General features: G+C 41.5%; 1 protein-coding gene across 3 annotated transcripts in view; it reads left to right on the forward strand.

The window, feature by feature from the left end:
- The window catches only part of LOC129867025 (peptidyl-prolyl cis-trans isomerase FKBP8-like), a 56,110-nt gene extending 34,213 nt beyond the window's left edge, over nt 1–21,897 (forward strand). For all 3 annotated transcript variants that reach the window (XM_055940130.1, XM_055940128.1, XM_055940127.1), the window contains 5 exons: nt 13,762–13,979; nt 16,223–16,407; nt 16,616–16,693; nt 21,074–21,211; nt 21,316–21,897. In XM_055940130.1, coding sequence (XP_055796105.1) covers nt 13,762–13,979; nt 16,223–16,407; nt 16,616–16,693; nt 21,074–21,211; nt 21,316–21,402 — 706 coding nt within the window. In that variant the 3' untranslated portion in view covers nt 21,403–21,897. The remainder of the gene's footprint in view (nt 1–13,761; nt 13,980–16,222; nt 16,408–16,615; nt 16,694–21,073; nt 21,212–21,315) is intronic.
- The last annotated feature ends 201 nt before the right edge of the window (nt 21,898–22,098 follow it).

Here is a 22,098-nt window from a genome sequence, read left to right on the forward strand (position 1 = left end):
AGTTGGGCAAAAGGCACCTAAAGGACTCAGACCATGATTCTCTGGTCTGATGAAACCAAGAGTTAACACTTTGGCCTGAATGCCAAGCGTCACGTCTGGAGGAACTTGGCACCATCCCTACGGTGAAGCATATTGTTGGCAGCCTCATGCTGTGGGAAAGTTTTTCAGCAGCATGGACTTGGAGACTAGTCAGGATCGAGGGAAAAGATGAACAGAGCAAAGTACAAAGAGATCCTTGATGATAACCTGCTCCAGAGTGCTCAGGACTTCAGACTGGGGCGAAGGTTCACCTTCCAACAGGACAACGACCCTACGCACACAGCCAAGACAACACAGGAGTGGCTTCAGGACAAGTCTCTGAATGTTCTTTAGTGGCCCAGACAGATCCCGGACTTGAACACGATCGAGCATCTCTGGAGAGACCTGAAAATAGCTGTGCAGTGACGCTCCCCATTTAACCTGAGAGCTTAAGAGGATCTGCAGAGAAGAATGGGAGAAACTCCCCAAATACAGGTGTGCCAAGCTTGTAGCATCATACCCAAGAAGACTTGAGGCTGCAATTGGTGCCAAAGCTGCTTCAATAAAGTACTGAGTAAAAAGTGTCTGAATACTTATGTAAATGTAATTTCAGTAAAAAAATACATTAGCAAAATGTCTAAACCTGTTTTTGCTCTGTCATTATGGCATATATTGTGTTGATTAATGAGGGGGGGGAAACAATTGAATCAATGTTAGAGTAAGGCTGTAACATAACAAAATGTGGAAAAGTTAAGGGGTCTGAATACCTTCTGAATGAACAAACAAATTCACCCTTAAACCCAAATTGAGAACCTTTCGTTTGATTATGATTAATCTCCTCCACCCATTTTTTCATATTGCATCAGTTGTTTTTATATCTACATAAAATTTGGTTTTCTTACAGATGTTCCGTCTGACTGGTATATAGTTTAAGAGGCAAAAATGACCTAAAACCAATGTTATCCAAGTTAGTTGTCAATTCTTCGTGGGTAGCTAGCTGACTGTTCTTTGTGGCTATAAGGCTAGCTAACAGTAGTAGCTAACTAGTTAGATAAATTGACTTACTATGAGCTTGTGAGCATCGCACACTACAGTGGGAATTGTAGGCAGGTAACCATGCAAAAATGAACACAGAATTTATTTATTAACATATCAAGATAAAATATTGTAGTCAGGCAACATATGAGATGTGAATAGGCAACATTTCATGCGAAGTCAGTGTATTTTCTCTCGCTTCAGCTCAAATAATGTCTGACATTGATTTCAAGAATTTGTGTCATTTTTTACGTGGTTGTATCATATTCCCTTGAAGCTTGTGTCAATGCATGCTTCAAAATATGTACAAACGGAGTACGCATTCGAGACATGCCCTCCGTTCTCAGTTTCACATACTTTGATTTGGACTCATACGCCGACCCTCCCGTACTGCAATTTGCGTGCTTGGAACACGTAGTATGCATTTTGAGAAACACCCATTATATCCCACCCAACATAGCCATTTATTACGGTTTCCAGTAGTACTGAGATAGCACAATTAACTTTTGTTTCAAAACCACAGGCAGATCATTAACACAAATTCCATCTCACATCTGTGCTTATGGATATCTGCCCAAGACACTGAAAGGGGAATTAACTCTTAGAAGGGTCTTGTCCCATAGGTTAATAACTACTGAAAGGGCCTAGGGTCTGTGGATTCACATACAGTAGAAGGGCTGTTAATGCATTTATACAGGTAACTGCCAAAATAAAGGAAACACCAACAAAGTGGGTTAATAGGGCGTTAGGCCACCACGAGCCACCAGAACAGCTTCAATGCGCTTTGGCATAGATTCTATAAGTGTCTGGAACTCTATTGGAGGGAAGCGATGCCATTCTTCCATGAGAAATTCTATCATTTGGTGTTTTGTTCATGGTGATGGAAAAACAGTCTCAGGCCCCACTCCAGAATCTCCCATAAGTGTTCAATTGGGTTGAGATCCGGTGACAAATCCACACACAGCTTTTTTTAAATGGATTTTCAGGACTTCTTGGAGAGTAAAAATGTATTCCCATAGAGCCCCAGAGTGGAGTTGTCATAATACCCATAAAACCTAGAGGTCAAACAGGGAAATGGTTCCTATCGTTTTTCCACCATTAATTTTTCCCATAGGCTCACCCTGGCGTGACATTTTTGATAACTGTGTAAATCATGTAATCTCTCTCAGACATGGTGATTTATCAATATAGTCGGATCTATTTACTCAGATTCGTAAATGCTAATTAGCATCAAAGTACACATTATGCATACCTACAAATCCCTGCACGTCATCTCCAGCCGATACCTTTGCTAAAAAGTATTATGTCAATTTAAAACTTGCACAAGACAGTTCACAGAATTGTCAATTTAAAGAAAAGTAGCCTATTTACTAATTACAATACTGAACAAAAATATAAACGTAACATCTAAGTGCTGGTCCCATGTTTCATGAGCGGAAGTAAAAGATCCCAGAAATGTTCCATATGCACAAAAATCTTACTTCTCTCAAATGTTGTGCATAAATGTGTTAACAACCCTGTCAGTGAGCATTTCTCCATTGCCAAGATAATCCAGCCACCTGACAGGTGTGGCATATCAAGAAGCTGATTAAACAGCATGATCATTACACAGGTTCACCTTGTGCTGGGGTCAATAAAAGGCCAATAAATGTGCCATTTTGTCACAACACAATGCCACAGATGTCAAAATTTTTGAAGGAGCGTGCAATTGGCATGTTGACTGCAGGAATGTCAGACGAGAGCTGATGCCAGATAATCTAATGTCATTTTCTCTACCATAAGCCTCTTCCAATGTCATTTTAGAGAATTTATGTCCAACAGAATGTCCAACTGGCCTCACAACGTTTATGGCGTTGTGTGGACAAGCGGTTTGCTGATGTCAACATTGTGAACAGAGCGCACCAAGGTGGCAATGGGGTTATGGTATTGGCAGGCATAAGCTACGGACAATGAACACAATTGCATTTTATCGATGGCAATTTGAATGCACAGAAATACGAGATCCTGAGGCCCATTGTTGTGCCGTTCATCCGCTGGCATCACCTCATGTTTCAGCATGATATTGCACGGCCCCATGTTGCAAGGATCTGTACACAATTCCAGGAAGCTGAAAATGTCGCAGTTCTTCCATAGCCTGCATACTTACCAGACATGTCACCCATTGAGCATGTTTGGGATACTCTGGATCGACGTGTACGACAGCGTGTTCCAGTTCCTGCAAATATCCAGCAACTTCGCACAGCCATTGAAAAGGAATGGGACAACATTCCAGAGTCAACAGCCTGATCAACTCTATGTGAAGGTGATGTGTCGCGCTACATGAAGCAAATGGGGGTCACACCAGATACTGACTGGTTTTCTGATCCACACCCCTACCTTTTTTAAAAGGTATCTGTGACCAACAGATGCACATCTGTATTCCCAGTCATGAAATTGACTGATTTCCTTATATGAACTGTAACTCAGTAAAATCTTTGAAATTGTTGCATTTTTATTTGTTCAGGGTTCACTAGCCAACATTAGAAAGTTAATCCAAAGATTCTTACATTTGCCTCGATTAAGCCGTCTCATCCAGATTATTATGGCGTTTGTAGTTCTTTATGATAGCCACATTAGCATTTCATTTTTGGGGGGTAAATACACGTGAATAAATCTAATCGTTTGTCACATGTGCCAAATACAACAGGTGTAGACGTTACAGTGTAATGATTACTTACAAGCCCTTAACCAACAATACAGTTTTAAGAAAAAAAGTATTTACTAAAATAAATTGAAGCAAAAAAATTACAAAATAAGAAATATATTGATAGGTCAGAGATTTACAAAACGTGTATGCTCGCCAGGGCAAGCCTACACGAAACACAGCCCTTACTTTACGTGTTTCTAAAATCCTCTATGGGAAAAATGAATGGTGGAAAAACGATTGGAACCATTTCCCTGTTTGACCGCTAGGTTTTATTGGTATTATAACTAATCTATTCAAAATACTAATTTCCCCTAACCATAACCCCAAAGCGGCATTTTAACAAATGCAAGACACTTCTCAAAATTTATCGTTGTCCTGATAATGCCTTTGAGACCCCTCTTTCAAAGTCACTGAGATCTGTTGTTCTGGCCACGGTAGCCAAAAGTAATGGGCAACTGGGCATTTTTGTACATGACCCTAAGCATGATGGGATGTTAATCGCTTAATTAACTCAGGAACCACACCTGTGTGGAAGCATCTGCTTTTAATATACTGTAGCGACCCGCACAGACATCTGTGTGTTATGTGTTAGGCTAGTAGGTGGTTGTGTTGTACTTGCCAGTACCCAGTGTTCGCTGGGTCCGATATGCCAATCAACCTGCTATCTGCCAATCACGGGAATGCCTGGAATGTTCTGATGCCGGGCATCCTGGCGGTTGGCGGAGTGGCGTGGAGGGGGGTTGGGCAGGGGGATGGAGCATTGGAAGTTAAGACCAGGTTTAGCCTTTGTTCTCTCTCTTACGTCTGGGCTTCACAAGAGAAGGTCACGGTTGGCTTGTGGTTATCTTTCATTTATTTGGCGTGTGCTACGGCCAAACAGTAGCCTGTGTAAAGTGGGTTAATAAACCGTCAATTCGTAAACTCAATCCTCAATCTGGACAATTGTTCCTTTATGATCTAGTCAGGTCATTACAATGCTTTGTATCCCTCATTTACTCAGGTGTTTCCTTTATTTTGGCAGTTACCTGCACATCTACATATGCTAAATATGACTATTCTACTACAGGGATGGGCACCTCCAATCCTTGGGGACCTGATTGGTCTCACACTTTTGCCCCCAGCCCCAGCTAACACATCTGACTCCAATAATCAACTAATCATGATCTATAGCTTAGAATGCAATTAGTTTAATCAGCTGTTGGCTAGGGATGGGGAAAAAGTGTAACACCACTCCAGCCACCGAGGACTGGAGTTACCCATTCCTGTTCTACGAGCTAGTCACCATCACTAATGGTGGAGTCTGACTTCTAAAGTTATTTCCTCTTTTGTCTACTCATCCAAAGCCTAAACATCTTTGAATGCCCCTACTTCCTCCGATCCCAAGGGATCCATCTCATGTTTCCAAGGCCATAGCTCATCTGCTACATGCTCCTGCATCATGTAACACTGGATGTAGTCCCTTGGGAGGAGAGGTGAAATGGTAACCCGATTCCACCTGCTGACACAGGCACTGCTCCCCTGCTCAGACATTGCATGCATCACCAATGGTTGCGTGCCACGTCATCGACTGTGTCGTCAACTGACCGATTGCTATAACATAATGATGTGGTTAGCTGAAACTTAAAATACCTATTCACGCATTGTAAGATCTGGCATGCGTCAGCAATGCCTGGGCAGAGGAACGCGCCCAAAGACTGGTGCTTTGCTAATTATGTTAGACAGACAAATTGTGTTATTGACACAAACAATTTGAATAATTCATGATGTGACACACTACAGTGCTATCACCTTGCAATACAACTACCAGTACCAGACCTTGCTATGACAACTGGACTTCAGTATCAGACTTCATTTAAAATCTCTACTTTCTAGAACCGAATTTCTAACATGATTCGATTAGCTTTTTTCTTTCTCCTTTTAAAGTGAATTGAGTTTTACAACTTTATTTTGGCATATGACCGTGACATACTTAAGACCCTATAAATCAGAAATGCACCTTCCAATTATGCCTTTATATTGAATGAGGGATGATAATAAGACAGGGCTTACCACTTTCACTATAATTAAGCAAGGGGTGTGCACTATACCATCTAGATGTTGACATATGGTATGGGAATTGTGGAGCTCTCCTCCCAACTCCCGAATTCAAGTCAACCTACTGCTCCCTCTGCTAAACATAATCAATTAAGTGAGCCCATGTCATGCACGCTCCATTGTGTGCTATGGGGTCACAGGTATCAACTGGAGAACCAATTTAACTTTCCTTTTGAGTGACTCTTGCGTAAGCTGAAGGCATCAGTAAATTACAGGTGTAACTAACAGGTGGACCAGATTACATTTCTTGCCAGTTTGGAGGGATTTGAATACCCTCCCAAGTTCACAAATCCTAGGGCTTGAGTTGACTTAGATAATAAACTTTAATTCACTGTAGTAACACTGCCCTGGGAGAGAACAGCTGTCAAGTGTGAACCGACAGGAATATATACAGTACCAGTCAAAAGTTTGGACACACCTACTCCTTCAAGGGGTTTTCTTTATTTTTACTATTTTGTAGATTAAAGAATAATAGTGAATACATCAACACTATGAAATAACAAATATGGAATCATGTAGTAACCAAAAAAGTGTTAAACAAATCCATTTTTTTAAATATATTTTGATTCTTCAAAAGTAGCCACCCTTTGCCTTGACAGCTTTGCGCACTCTTGGCATTCTCTCAACTAGCTTCACCTGGAATGCTTTTCCAACAGTCTTGAAGGAGTTCCCACATATGATGAGCACTTGTTGGCTGCTCTACTTTACTCTAGAGTCTAACTCATCAATTGGGTTGAGGTTGGGTGATTGTGTAAGCCAGGTCATCTGATGCCACACTCCATCACTCTCCTTCTTGGCCAAATAGCCCTTACACAGTCTGGAGGTGTGTTGGGTCATTGTCCTGTTGAAAAACAAATGACAGTCCTACTAAAGCGCAAACCAGATGGGATGGCGTATCCCTGCAGAATGCTGTGGTAGCCGTGCTGGTTAAGTGTGCCTTGAATTCTAAATAAATCACTGACTGTGTAACCAGCAAAGCACCCCCACACCATCACACTTCCTCCTCCATGCTTCATGGTGGGAACCACACATGCAGAGATCATCCGTTCACCTACTCTGCGTCTCACAAAGATGGTCTCATCAGACCAAAGGACAGATCTCCACTGGTCTATTGCCCATTGCTCGTGTTTCTTGGCTCAAGCAAGTCTCTTCTTCTTATTGGTGTCCTTTAGTAGTGGTTTCTTTGCAGCAATTCGACCATGAAGGCCTGATTCACGCAGTCTCTTCTGAACAGTTGATGTTGAGATGTGTCTGTTACTTGAACTCTGAAGCATTTATTTGGGCTGCAATTTCTGAGGCTGGTAACTCTAATGAACTTACCCTTTGCAGCATAGGTAACTCTTTTCTCCACAGGAAAGGTCTTCCTTTCCTGTGGTGGTCCTATGAGAGCCAGTTTCATCATAGCGTTTGAAGTATTTTTGCGACTGCACTTGAATAAACGTTCAAAGTTTTATAATGTTTCGTATTGACTGACCTTCATGCTCAAAGTAATGATGGACTGTCGTTTCGCTTTGCAAATTTGAGCTGTTCTTGCCATAATATGGACTTGGTCTTTTACCAAATAGGGCTATCTTCCGTATACCAACCATACCTTGTCACAACACAACTGATTGTCTCAAATGCATTAAGAAGGAAAGAAATTTCTCAAATTCACTTTTAACAAGGCACACCTGTTAATTGAAATGAATTCCAGGTGACTACTTCATGGAGCTGGTTGAGAGAATGCCAAGAATGTGCAAAGCTGTCATCAAGGCAAAGGGTGGTTACTTTGAAGAATCTCAAATATAAAATATATTTAGATTTGTTTACACTTTTTTTGGTTACTACAGGATTCCATATTTGCTATTTAGTAGTTTGATGTCTTCAATATTATTCTACAATGTAGAAAACAGTAAAAATAAAGAAAAACCCTTGAATGAGTAGGTGTCCAAACTTTTGACTCGTACTGTACACACACACACACACACACACACACACACACACACACACACACACACACACACACACACACACACACACACACACACACACACACACACACACACACACACACACGACCAAAAGTATGTGGACACCTGCTTGTCAAACATCTCATTCCAAAATCATGGGCATTAATATGGAATTGGTCCCCCCTTTGCTGCTATAACAGCCTCCACTCTTCTGGGAAGGCTTTCCACTAGATATTGGAAAATTGCTGCGGGGACTTGCTTCCATTCAGCCACAAGAGCATTAGTGAGGTTTGGCACTGATGTTGGGCGATTAGGCCTGGCTCCCAGTCGGTGTTCCAATTTAGCCCAAAGGTGTTTGATGGGGTTGAGGTCAGGGCTCTTTGCAGGCCAGTCAAGTTCTTCCACACGGATTCAACAAACCATTTCTTTATGGACCTTGCTTTGTGCATGGGGGCATTGTCATACTGAAACAAGAAAGGGCCTTCCCACAAAGTTGGAAGCACAGAATCGTCTGTAATGTCATTGTATGCTGCAGCGTTAAGATTTTCCTTCAATGGAACCAAGTGAACAGACCATTATTCCTCCTCCGCTAAACTGTACATTTGGCACTATGTATTGTGGCAGGTAGTGTTCTCCTGGCATTCGCCAAACCCAGATTTGTCCGTCGGACTGCCAGATGGCGAAGCATGATTCATCACTCCAGTGTCATGATGTGACTATCATTAATGTGATTACTGCTATTTATTTAATAATTACCTACTACGTTGAATTATTACTCGATTCAATTAATCATATAACAATGAACTCATTAGGAATTTGGGGCACCACGGGAGAAGTTCTTTACCGAGTTACTATCTTCCGACTTAAAGTCTGGTTCATCCTTGGGAGCTATTTCCAAACGCCTGAAGGTACCATGTTCATCTGTACAAACAATAGTACGTAAGTATTAAAACCATGGGAACACGCAGTCGTCATACCGCTCAGGATAGAGACGCATTATGTCTCCTAGAGATGAACGTACTTTGGTGCGAAAAGTGCAAATCAATCCCAGAACAACAGCAAAGGACCTTGTGAAGATGCTGGAGAGAACGGATACAAGAGTATCTATATCCACAGTAAAACGAGTCCTATATCGACATAACCTGAAAGGCCGCTCAGCAAGGAGAAAGCCACTGCTCCAAAACCGCCATAAAAAAGCCAGACTACGGTTTGCAACTGCACATGGGAACAAAGATCGTACTTTTTGGAGAAATGTCCTCTGGTCTGATAAAACAAAATCAGAACTGTTTGGCCATAATGTCCATATTTTTGGAGGAAAAAGGGGGACGCTTGCAAGCCAAAGAACACCATCCCAACCGTGAAGCATAGGGGTGGCAGCATCATGTTGGGTGGGTGCTTTGTTGCAGGAGGGACTGGTGCACTTCACAAAATAGATGGCATCATGAGGATGGAAAATTATCAACCTCTCAAGACATCAGTCAGGAAGTTAAAGCTTGGTCGCAAATGGGTCTTCCAAATGGGCAATGACCCCAAGCATACTTCTAAAGTTGTTGCAAAATGGCTTAAGGACAACAAAGTCAAGGTATTAGTGTGGCCATCACAAAGCCCTGACCTCAATCCTGTAGAAAATGTATGGGCCGAACTGAAAAAGTGTGTGCGAGCAAGGAGGCCTAAAAGCCTGACTCAGTTACACCAGCTCTGTCAGGAAGAATGGGCCAAAATTCACCCAACTTATTGTTGGAAGCTTGTGGAAGGCTACCCGAGACGTTTGACCCAAGTTAAACAATTTAAAGGCAATGCTACCAAATACTAATTGAGTGTATGTAAACCTCTGACCCACTGGGAATGTGATGAAAGAAATGAAAGCTGAAATAAATCATTCTCTCTACTATTATTCTGACATTTCACATTCTTAAAATAAAGGTGTATGTAAACTTCTGACTTCAAATGTGTATATGTATATATATGCTGCTCAAAAATAAGGGGAAACACTTAAACAACACAATGTAACTCCAAGTCAATCACACTTCTGTGAAATCAAACTGTCCACTTAGGAAGCAACACTGATTGACAATAAATTTCACATGCTGTTGTGCAAATGGAATAGACAAAAGGTGGAAATTATAGGCAATTAGCAAGACACCCCCAATAAAGGAGTGGTTCTGCAGGTGGTGACCACAGACCACTTCTCAGTTCCTATGCTTCCTGGCTGATGTTTTGGTCACTTTTGAATGCTGGCGGTGCTTTCACTCTAGTGGTAGCATGAGACGGAGTCTACAACCCACACAAGTGGCTCAGGTAGTGCAGCTCATCAATGCAAGCTGTGGCAAGAAGGTTTGCTGTGTCTGTCAGCGTAGTGTCCAGAGCATGGAGGCGCTACCAGGAGACAGGCCAGTACATCAGGAGACGTGGAGGAGGCCGTAGGAGGGCAACAACCCAGCAGCAGGACCGCTACCTCCGCCTTTGTGCAAGTAGGAGCAGGAGGAGCACTGCCAGAGCCCTGCAAAATGACCTCCAGCAGGCCACAAATGTGCATGTGTCTGCTCAAACGGTCAGAAACAGACTCCATGAGGGTGGTATGAGGGCCCGATGTCCACAGGTGGGGGTTGTGCTTAGAGCCCAACACCGTGCAGGACGTTTGGCATTTGCCAGAGAACACCAAGATTGGCAAATTCGCCACTGGCGCCCTGTGCTCTTCACAGATGAAAGCAGGTTCACACTGAGCACATGTGACAGACGTGACAGAGTCTGGAGACGTCGTGGAGAACGTTCTGCTGCCTGCAACATCCTCCAGCATGACCGGTTTGGCGGTGGGTCAGTCATGGTGTGGGGTGACATTTCTTTGGGGGGGCGCACAGCCCTCCATGTGCTCGCCAGAGGTAGCCTGACTGCCATTAGGTACCGAGATGAGATCCTCAGACCCCTTGTGAGACCATATGCTGGTGCGGTTGGCCCTAGGTTCCTCCTAATGCAAGACAATGCTAGACCTCATGTGGCTGGAGTGTGTCAGCAGTTCCTGCAAGAGGAAGGCATTGATGCTATGGACTGGCCCGCCCGTTCCCCAGACCTGAATCCAATTGAGCACATCTGGGACATCATGTCTCGCTCCATCCACCAACGCCACGTTGTACCACAGACTGTCCATGAGTTGGCGGATGCTTTAGTCCAGGTCTGGGAGGAGATCCCTCAGGAGACCATCCGCCACCTCATCAGGAGCATGCCCAGGCGTTGTAGGGAGGTCATACAGGCACGGGGAGGCCACACACACTACTGAGCCTCATTTTGACTTGTTTTAAGGACATTACATCAAAGTTGGATCAGCCTGTAGTGTGGTTTTCCACTTTAAATTTTGAGTGTGACTCCAAATCCAGACCTCCATGGGTTGATAAATTTGATTTCCATTGATAATTTTTGTGTGATTTTGTTGTCAGCACATTCAACTATGTAAAGAAAAAAGTATTTAATAAGAATATTTCATTCATTCAGATCTAGGATGTGTTATTTTAGTGTTCCCTTTATTTTTTTGAGGAGTATATGTCACGGCTCCTCCTCTGCAGTGCAGGGGGCGGTTCCTCCTGCAGGCAGAGGAGGGTCGTTAGTGATTGGAGCCACCTGGGCTCAGGGTATAAAGCTGTCACTAATCACTTTTTTCTCTCTCTCTCTCTGCTCCTCCAGGTATGCTCATGATTTGTTTGTTCCTTTGTAGTTTTGCATAGTTTTCACTCAGTCATGTTCACACACACATATTCAAGCACCCATGCACTTTACATACACCTTACATTATGATACATCCACACCTCATTCCTTTTTCTTGGTTTAAGTTAATAGTTTGTTTAATAATAAAGAACACTTTTAAATTGGCCTATACCTGTTCGTGTCCCCTCATTTTTGTCACAGGCTATGAGCCGGCTTGTGACAAGTGGGGGCTCATCCGGGATAGTAGTTAACTTGGGTTAGTTTAGTTCAGATTGACAATTTTTTTTGTTTGAGTGGATGTTTTGGTTGGGCCAATTTTGTTGAAGAGTGCGTTGAGAGCCATGTGTTCTTTTGGTTCAGTTAGCTTGGTAGCTAAGCAATTCACTGGGTTTTTCTGGGTTTTGTTCAGGTGGGAGTCCTCTCCTGTTCAGGCATATCAGCAAGTGTCCATAGGAGGCTTGTGGTGATTTTGTTTTAGGTGGCAGTGAACGTGGGTAGAGCATCCCTTTCCCTTTTCCCCTACATCGGCTCGGGAGCACCTCCGTGGTTATGGGAGGGCCGCCAGTTTCTGGTTGTCTTTTCCACTCCACTGGTTTTGTGTGCATAAAACCCCACCACATGTGACTGCACGAAGACCAGGGCCAGTTAGTTAGTAGTTTTGGAGGATAGTGGGTTGTGGCTCCTGTCCTTGAACCCAGATTGACAGCAGGTGAGTTGTGTTTTTTTGAGCATTTGTAATAGTTGTATTGGTTGAGGAAAATGTCTTCCATTTTGTGTAGTTTTGTTCAAGCTCCTTCAGAGGTAGCCTTAGAGTTGTGTACTAAGGAGCAGTTAATTGAAATTGCTGAACATTATCAGATTGATATTGTTGATAAAAAAATTAAAGAGACTGTTAAAACTATGCAAAACTACAAAGGAACAAACAAATCATGAGCATACCTGGAGGAGCAGAGAGAGAGAGAGAAAAAAGTGATTAGTGACAGCTTTATACCCTGAGCCCAGGTGGCTCCAATCACTAACGACCCTCCTCTGCCTGCAGGAGGAACCGCCCCCTGCACTGCAGAGGAGGAGCCGTGACAGTATATATATACACACACAGTACCAATAAAAAGTTTGGACACACCTACTCATTCCAGGGTTACCTCTGCTGCAGAGGATAAGTTCATTACAGTTACCAGCCCCAGAAATTGAAGCCCAAATAAATGCTTCACAGAGTTCAAGAAATAGACACATCTCAACATCAACTGTTCAGAGGAGACTGTGTGAATCAGGCCTTCATGGTCAAATTGCGCAAAGAAACCACTACTAAAGGACAGCAATAAGAAGAAGATACTTGCTTGGGCCAAGAAACACGAGCAATGGGCAATAGACCAGTGGAAATCTGTCCTTTGGCCTGACGATTTTTGGTTCCGACCGCCCTGTCTTTGTGAGACGCAGAGTAGGTGAACGGATGATCTCTGCATGTGTGGTTCCCACCGTGAAGCATGGAGGAGGTGTGAGGGTGCTTTGCTGGTTACACTGTCTGTGATTTATTTAGAAATCAAGGCACACTGAACCAGCATGGCTACCATAGCATTCTGCAGCGATACACCATCCCATCTGGTTTGCGCTTAGTGTGACCATCATTTGTTTTTCAACAGGACAATGACCCAACACATCTTCAGGCTATTTGACCAAGACAAAGAGTGATGGAGTGCAGCATCAGATGACTTATCCTCCACAATCAGCTAGGCTGTCATCAAGGCAAAGGGTGGCTACTTTGAAGAATCTAAAATATATTTTGATATGTTTAACACTTTTTTTGGTTACTACATGATTCCATATGTTATTTCATAGTTTTGATGTCTTCACTATTATTCTACAATGTAGAATAGTAAAATAGTAAAAATAAAGAAAAACTTTAGACTGGTGCTTTAACTAGCTATCTATCTAGCTTAGAACACAGTGACAGTTCCCTGTCGATCAGATAGCAGAAATTGGTTGTCTTCTCATACATATTGCAGGTGAAGTCACCAATCAATATACAGTCCAATCAATCAAGATGTAACCGAAACAACTTAAAACTTAGTTGTGGTATTGGAAAATGACTGGCACATGGAGAATGACTTCAGACAACCATTCTGGTGATGTCAACAACATGAGTGATATCATACGCACTGACCCAGCATATTTACACACAATCAAAGTGAGATGTTGATGCAGATATTTAGGCTATCCATCCCTATTGCTCCAGTCTGGGTGTGATTAAAGGTTTGTGTATGTGTGTGTATTTGTTTTTGGCAGGGAGACAGATATTCCAGCCTGGGCCCCCTTACTCTACCAGCTGCAGCTCCTGGACATCAGAGAGAAGCCCGACCCTCTGATTCTCCCCATTTCGGACCGTATGCGCATCGCAAACCAGAAACGAGAGCGTGGGAACTTCCACTTCCAGAGGGAGGAGTACAGCATGGCTGCCAGGGCTTACTGGATGGCTCTTGATGTCCTTACTACACATACTAGAGGTAATCCTTTCTTTCAATACGTGTGTCACGCTACTCATGCACGCAAGCACAGGGGCACGTGCCCCCTCAGATTTGTCCTGTTAATAAATAAATACACTTTTTTTTCTGTAATACTACTAGCCATCTACAGATGTAGGATCTTAATTTGAGCCAGTTTGCTAAATCAGGAAAATAATCCTGTGGGAATAGGAAATGTGAATTATTATGTGGATTATAATGAATTAACATTTTTGTAGGGTTCGATACATTTTTCGTAAGGGAAAATCAAATGTAATTTCAAATTGGAAATTACAAACTTCAGAAGACTTTTTAAACCTCATATACACTACACATTTTAAAATGTCATGCATTGCAGGAAAGTTCTCCTGCAACAGGGTGATCAGATGAAGTTCCTACATCTGTAGTAATTTTATGAAGTTGGCTTTAGCTAGCCGAGATAGGTTTCCAATCCCTCAACCTCATAACTAGCTACCAAGAAGACATTTCAGGATATCAATCAAGTTAGAGTAGCTAGCTTGTCTAACTATCTTAACTGGCATGCCTGCTGGCAAGGTTGGTAGACTTTAGAAAAGCAAACAATCACAAAATGTACTGAATAAGACTCACATTTTTTTTTACAGATGCAGAGAAGCATATTTATTTTTATTTTTTATATACCAATTTTAGTATAGAATTAAGCATAATGATTATGACTCTAGATTGCAGGAAAAGGCTGTTTCAGGTGTTTAAAAAATGATAAATTCTGCAACTTCCGTCCCACCCCCAGCCATCCTCACGTACTTTGTGCCCCCTCAGATTTTTGGGTCGCCCAACGCCCTGCGCACACACACAGCTTTTAGTTAACTAGCACACTTCAGAAAAATACAGTGTCCACATTTCCAGCACTCAAAAGTCGTTCTGCCCCTGAACAGGCAGTTAACCCACTGTTCCTAGGCCGTCATTGAAAATAAGAATTTGTTCTTAACTGACTTGCCTAGTTAAATAAAGGTAAAAAAAAAAAAAAAAAAAAAATTGTCTGATAGTCTCTTAATGGCTTACTGGTCGTCCATCTCAGAACTAATCATGCTATCATAATGAGGAGCATATCCAGCAGAGGTCACTGTCATGAGAAATGTTATTGTTGATTCTTAATCAAACCTAATAAACATTCATGTTAATTCAAGGTCCTTAATAATGTTCATTGCTGGAAAGGCAGGGTGGACCCAAGAGAGACATTCGACAGAAATGAGTCAGTGAGGAGAAGAGCGTGGGCTGCATCTAAATGTATCAATGATGATGGGCCAATGGCTACATTTTACTCAGCACTTAACAAGAAATGATTATATTCAATGCAAAAAGACTGCGAATTTAGCAGGTTAGCATTTTTCGTCATGAATCTTGTTCTGGAGGCAGTTCTGCAGATTGTGGCTGCGCCAGCAAATGACCAGTCATAAAATCCGATTTTAAATCGAACCCTAACCTTAACCACACTGATAACCCTAACCTTAAATTAAGACCAAAAAAGCAAATTTTTGTTTTCATACATTTTTACAATATAGCCAATTTCGACTTTGCAGCTGGCCCATCTAGCGGAAATCACTCAGTTCTGAATCCAGGGCAAGATTCATGACAATGCTTGAAGTTATCAAATGTGGTAATGCAACAGAATATTGAGAAATTCAATACATGGTGAAAAAAACACCATTATTGAATATCTGCATTAGAATTATCACTGAATATTCCAACGGATATAGGTTTCTATACCACTGATTTACATCTATCGTGATCATTCACACTTAAATACACAATGGCAATGCACCAAACTTTGGATTATGATGACTTCTTCATGGATTTTAGTGAGATTAATTAACTTTACCGTCTCTATAATATACGGTAAATCCTTGAATCTCTCCCAATCCTCCCAATCTAATCCTAACTTAGCTCTGCTAACAACAATCCCTCACAGATCTTAGACTAATAACTCTCACTTCAGCTGTAACAGAGAGAATTCCAAACTCATAGGAGTGTCAAAGTCAGCGCTTCCATAATGGCGCTAACAATGAATTTTTACTGAGGCAAACAAACACACAGATGTCCTTACAGTACATCAAATACCCAAAGTCTCGCCTCCCTTTAGTTCCTGTGAGTATATAATTCCCCCTAACACCCAGAGAGACTGGGGCTCCAAGGACATATACATGACAATAGCCCAGGTGTGAGGCTGTGTGGCCTGTTTCTCTCTCCCCCCCACCCCCCCTTCATAGATGGTAGTAGTGATGTGCTGTTGGAGGGGGAGGAGGAGGAGGTGCAGGACTACCGTGTGAAGTGTCTGAACAACCTGGCAGCGGCTCAGCTGAAATTGGAGCAGTACGATGACGCACTACACACCAGCCGGGATGTTCTGTCCCTTGATCCACAAAACGTCAAAGCCCTCTTCAGGACAGGGAAGGTGAGGGACACACTGTAACATTACCTGTCCTTCACAAGTCTATGGTGCCTGGTTGGAAGGGGAATTCTATTCTAAAACCATATTCAGACATTTTAGATGGGTGTAAAGATTTACTGCCATTCAACATGTACTACTGAAACATGTACAGTATTCAGCTGAAGGATGATTGTTGATTTAGCTGTTCAGATATATTGCAATCTCTTTGCAGCTTCTGTCAGACAAGAGCGAGTACAAGGAGGCAATGGAGATCCTGAAGAAGGCCCTGAAACTGGAGCCGTCCACTAAGGTGAGATGGCCTATTTAAATGAGGTTCAACACCTCCACCTCTCCCTCGCCTCTAGACTGCTAGTGAAATCCACAAACAGATAAAGGGTCAATGTCACTACAGGTCCCTGAAATCATTCCCCAATCAAACACACTCATATGACACTAGGCCAGAGATTCATGATTTTATTTCCATAATATTTTGTAAAACTGCACGCAATACTCAACAAGTTCTTAAACCATGTCTGGAGTAGAGTGTGACTCACAGTTCACAATAAGTTTACAGAGTTATGTACTATTACCCAATACTGCCAATATTAAAGTATTGCCAAAAATGAACAACCTTTTGGCATGGGTTTGTGTTGTATTTTACAGCACTTAGTGTTGGATTTGCACAATATAGTTCAGAAAAGCAAAGCCAACCAAAGGTATTAGAGCCTAACACTTTGCAGATATCATTTTGTGGTGTTACTTCCATAGCCACAGTGAAGACCTGTTCTGTCTTGCTCCTAGTGCTGTCTGCTAAATTCTCTACTCAGCCACAAAGATTTAAGACCCCGATGTCACACATTGAGTGATAAAGCAAATTAAAATTGTTATTAATTTAACATGTTTTATTACTTCAGTTAGTTCCAACTCATTCTGCTAAACAACTCCAATGCTACCAAAATACAAAGTGTGAATAACAACATTTAGAAACGTTTGCCCTTGTGGGTAGAATTCAGAATATTGTGTGTTTGTTAGTTTTTTTAACCCATGCTCTGAATGTGTTTTTCTGTGGCCTCAGCCCCACTTGGCCTGATCTGCAGTGTGCACTGCTGTCATGGTGAGACAGTCTTGTCTAGACAAAACTAAAATATCTGCTGACTTGGTAATTACACCCGTGTCTTGATGGAGAATAAAGTAATCTTTCCCTTTAGAGACCTGATTTAAGTGTGTGGGTAAGGCATTGAAAAACAGAAACATGATTCTGAATCCGAATTATATAGAAAATACATTTTGGGCTATAGGTTAGTCCAATAACCAAGGGTTGGAACCAGTTCAGGGAACAGAACCGAAAAATAACAATTTTTCAAGGAACAGAAACAAAAGTGATCCATACCAGTATTTTAAAAGCATGGGAAACGGTTAATAATGTTATTTTATGTTCCAGGCAAATCTTTGCCAGTGTGTGTGTGTTCAGCCTACCTTCCTGTATTCCCAGTCATGTGAAATCCATAGATTTGGGCCTATTGAATTTATTTAAATTGACTGATTTCCTTATATGAACAGTAATGCAGTAAAATCTTTGAAAATATTGCATGTTGCATTTATATTTTTATTCCGTGTAGTTAGAGAAGAATGGATTAACTTTTTCAATGCCAGTTAAGGATACTATAGGCCTATTTATCACGTTTCACATTGAATTTATTAACTACAAAAAGGTAAGAGGTGTGTTGTTAGCTAGCTCAAATTACATTCAAAGTTTCTCCATAGAAGCCGCTCCTACTACACTGCTCAAAAAAATAAAGGGAACACTTAAACAACACAATGTAACTCCAAGTCAATCACACTTCTGTGAAATCAAACTGTCCACTTAGGAAGCAACACTGATTGACAATACATTTCACATGCTGTTGTGCAAATGGAATAGACAAAAGGTGGAAATTATAGGCAATTAGCAAGACACCCCCAAAAAAGGAGTGATTCTGCAGGTGGTGACCACAGACCACTTCTCAGTTCCTATGCTTCCTGGCTGATGTTTTGGTCACTTTTGAATGCTGGCGGTGCTCTCACTCTAGTGGTAGCATGAGACGGAGTCTACAACCCACACAAGTGGCTCAGGTAGTGCAGTTCATCCAGGATGGCACATCAATGCGAGCTGTAGCAAAAAGGTTTGCTGTGTCTGTCAGCGTAGTGTCCAGAGCATGGAGGCGCTACCAGGAGACAGGCCAGTACATCAGGAGACGTGGAGGAGGCCGTAGGAGGGCAACAACCCAGCAGCAGGACCGCTACCTCCTCCTTTGTGCAAGGAGGTGCACTGCCAGAGCCCTGCAAAATGACCTCCAGCAGGCCAAACATGCTCTGGACACTACGCTGACAGACACAGCAAACCTTTTTGCCACAGCTCGCATTGATGTGCCATCCTGGATGAACTGCACTACCTGAGCCACTTGTGTGGGTTGTAGACTCCGTCTCATGCTACCACTAGAGTGAGAGCACCACCAGCATTCAAAAGTGACCAAAACATTAGCCAGGAAGCATAGGAACTGAGAAGTGGTCTGTGGTCACCACCTGCAGAATCACTCCTTTTTTGGGGGTGTCTTGCTAATTCGCCTATAATTTCCACCTTTTGTCTATCCCATTTGCACAACAGCATGTGAAATGTATTGTCAATCAGTGTTGCTTCCTAAGTGGACAGTTTGATTTCACAGAAGTGTGATTGACTTGGAGTTACATTGTGTTGTTTAAGTGTTCCCTTTATTTTTTTGAGCAGTGTATGTATAATTCTGTGGACCTAGCTATTAAAGCGTGCCAGATTGTAGTCCTAAAACACGGAAATAAATTACCTCTGGTTCGTTCAGTCATCCCTATGGAAAGAATGAATGGGGAAAGAATAGTGTTTTGGAATAAACACCGAAAATAAAGTTAACACAGGTTTAGGATATTTTTTACGTTTTGTTATATGAGATAATAGCAATCAATTAACATGCCCTTTATGAATTATGAAGCCTTTGTCATTTATGTTTTATTATTATTATTATATAAATGATCAAAAAGTGAGTAAACTGATGAAGATTATCTAGAACAAAACGTATAAAATCTCCTAAACGTATTTACCACATACCTCATTTTCGGCGTTCCTAAGCGTGTGTTTACCACATACCTCATTTTCGGTGTTTATCCAAAAACGACATTCATTTTCCTTATAGGCTTTGTGCAACAAACCATGGTGGAGTTGGTGCCTACAAAAATACGCCCTTACATTTTCACTCTATTCAGATAATGCATATCATAACAAGATGCCCAGCGCTTCAAGCCTATCCCTCAAACCTTTCTCGGGTAATAGCTAGAAGGGATCCGGCTTTATTTTGTATTTTATTTAGAATTTTAGCGAACCCCTCACCCTTTTCCTAACCTGTTACATTCATTATCCTAACCTGCTGCGAAAAGTCAAATCTGACGTTAATTTGACAAAAACTGGATCCCTTCTAGCTAAGACCCCTTTCTCGCTCTCTACCCACCCGACAAATTTCAATCGCATTTTACGCCATAGGCTACACTTGTCTGTCCATCAAGAATGTTAACAACTAGTTTGCCTGCTCTATCCGCACTGATTGGTGAAGTCATTTAATGAGCAAAATTAAGAAGAAAAAAACTGTTGATTTCACAGGTTAAAAAAGGAACAGAAATGGACGATATAACTGGTGCTTTTTAATTGTTTTCCGGTTCACGACTTTATTTGCCTGGTCGGGAACAGTGGAATGGAACGGGAAAAAAGTGATGGTTCTGTTCCGAATTAAACGATTGGGAAATAGTTTCGGTTTCAACCCCTGCAAATAACAGTTCGTTTTCAGGTTACACAACCCCCTCCATTAGGTTACCAAGAACCTATAGGGGTCAAGATGCAAAGAAATGCGGAACAAAGTAGGCTACAAAACAACTTTGGTTATGAGAGCTTAACTGGTTAATATTTGTTGTGTAATATTTGTTGAAAATACTTGTTATGCATGAAAGATAATCAAATTTTGTTTATCAACGGGATCTGATTCAATTATTAAGTCGAGCCTGAGATTGTTGCATTTAATATGATCAATGCTGTCATCTACTGGACAACTTCTAAACTACAACATCACTCATTCACAATCCACCCCGCCCTCTACTGCTAAAATACTAAACCTAGACTACTTTACTGCTGACATAATAAATTGTATAGGACTTTGTATAAGGTTATTAGGATAAGTTGTCACTACAGTCTCTCTTACCGGAGTGCCAAATCTAGGACCAAAAGACTCATTAACACCTTCTACCCAAAAGCCACAAGACTGCTGAACAACCAAACTTATCAAATGGCCACCCGGACTATTTACATTGGCCCCCTCGCTTTGTTTTTACACTGCTTCTACTCGCTGTTTATTATCTATGCATAGTCACTTTGCAAATTACCTCGAATAACCTGTACCCCCGCACATTGACTCGGTACCAGTACCCCCTGTATATAGCCTTGTTATTGTTATGTACATTTTTCGTTACTTTTTGATTGGTTCAATTTTTTTACTTTAGTTTATTTAGTAAATATTTTATGAACTCTATTTCTTGAACTGCATTGTTGGTTAAGGGCTTGTAAGTAAGCATTTCACAGTCTACACCTGTTGTATTCGGTGCATGTGACAAATACAATTTGATTTGATTTGATTCCCAGGCCATCCATGTTGAGTTGTCCAAGCTAGTGAAAAGGCAATCAGGAGGCAAAGATACCCAGAAGTGGCAAGCCAAACCTGCCCAGCTCCTCGGAGACAATATTGCCCCATTTCTGACTCCTTCTAAAAAGAAGCCACCTGTAAGCCACAGAACTTTCCCTGTGTGAAATGTTTTGGTTTAATTCAGTTCACGAGAAAAAAAACATTTGACTGTTTGTTGACATTGCGTCACTTGGTGTTTCAGGGAATTTCATGGACGTTCCTGCTTGGTGCTCTGGTGGTGGCCTTGGGCAGTTTAGTGACGTCAGTAGTTCTGACTGCAAGAAACTGACGTCCTCTACACAAGTCCAGCTCATGAATACTAAACTGAGTTGTCTACTGTGAATAAAATAAAGATTGCACTGAACAATAAAAAAAAACTGTATCAATGTTCACTGACATAAGGTAGCAGCACTGACATTTGCACCACAGATTGTGTTTGAGTGTAACAGAATAAACGAATGGCACTTTTATTTTTTTGAACAATGAAAACAAAATAGCTTTGTGTTGTAATTGTTTAGTACAGTTATTAGCTGATAAATGTCCCCAAATCCATAGAAAAACTAATTCTGGAATAGTCACATGGTCAATGTTCCTCCACAAAAGATTAAAGAGAGCAGTATTCTCGTGTTACAGCTTTTAAATGTATTGTATGAATAAGGTTTTTCTGTAATAACAGGTTGTGTCCAAATGAATAATCTATGTCAATGGAAAATCAAATAAAAAAATTGTAGGCCTACTGTCCGTTGATACAGAAACAACATCAATAAAGCTGCATACTGTCATAGCTATGTTCCAGTCATTGCTTATGAAGGGGGGCCAATGAAGTATATACAGTGCATTCTGACCCCTTCCCTTTTTCTACATGTTACGTTACAGCTTCATCTAAAATGGATTAAATAAAACATTGCCCTCACCAATGTACACACAATACCCCGTAATGACAACGCAAAAAGTTTTTTACACATTTTTTGCCAATTTATAGACA

The sequence above is a fragment of the Salvelinus fontinalis genome, chromosome 12 (genome assembly GCF_029448725.1).
Source record: "Salvelinus fontinalis isolate EN_2023a chromosome 12, ASM2944872v1, whole genome shotgun sequence".
Taxonomy (NCBI): Eukaryota; Metazoa; Chordata; class Actinopteri; order Salmoniformes; family Salmonidae; genus Salvelinus; species Salvelinus fontinalis.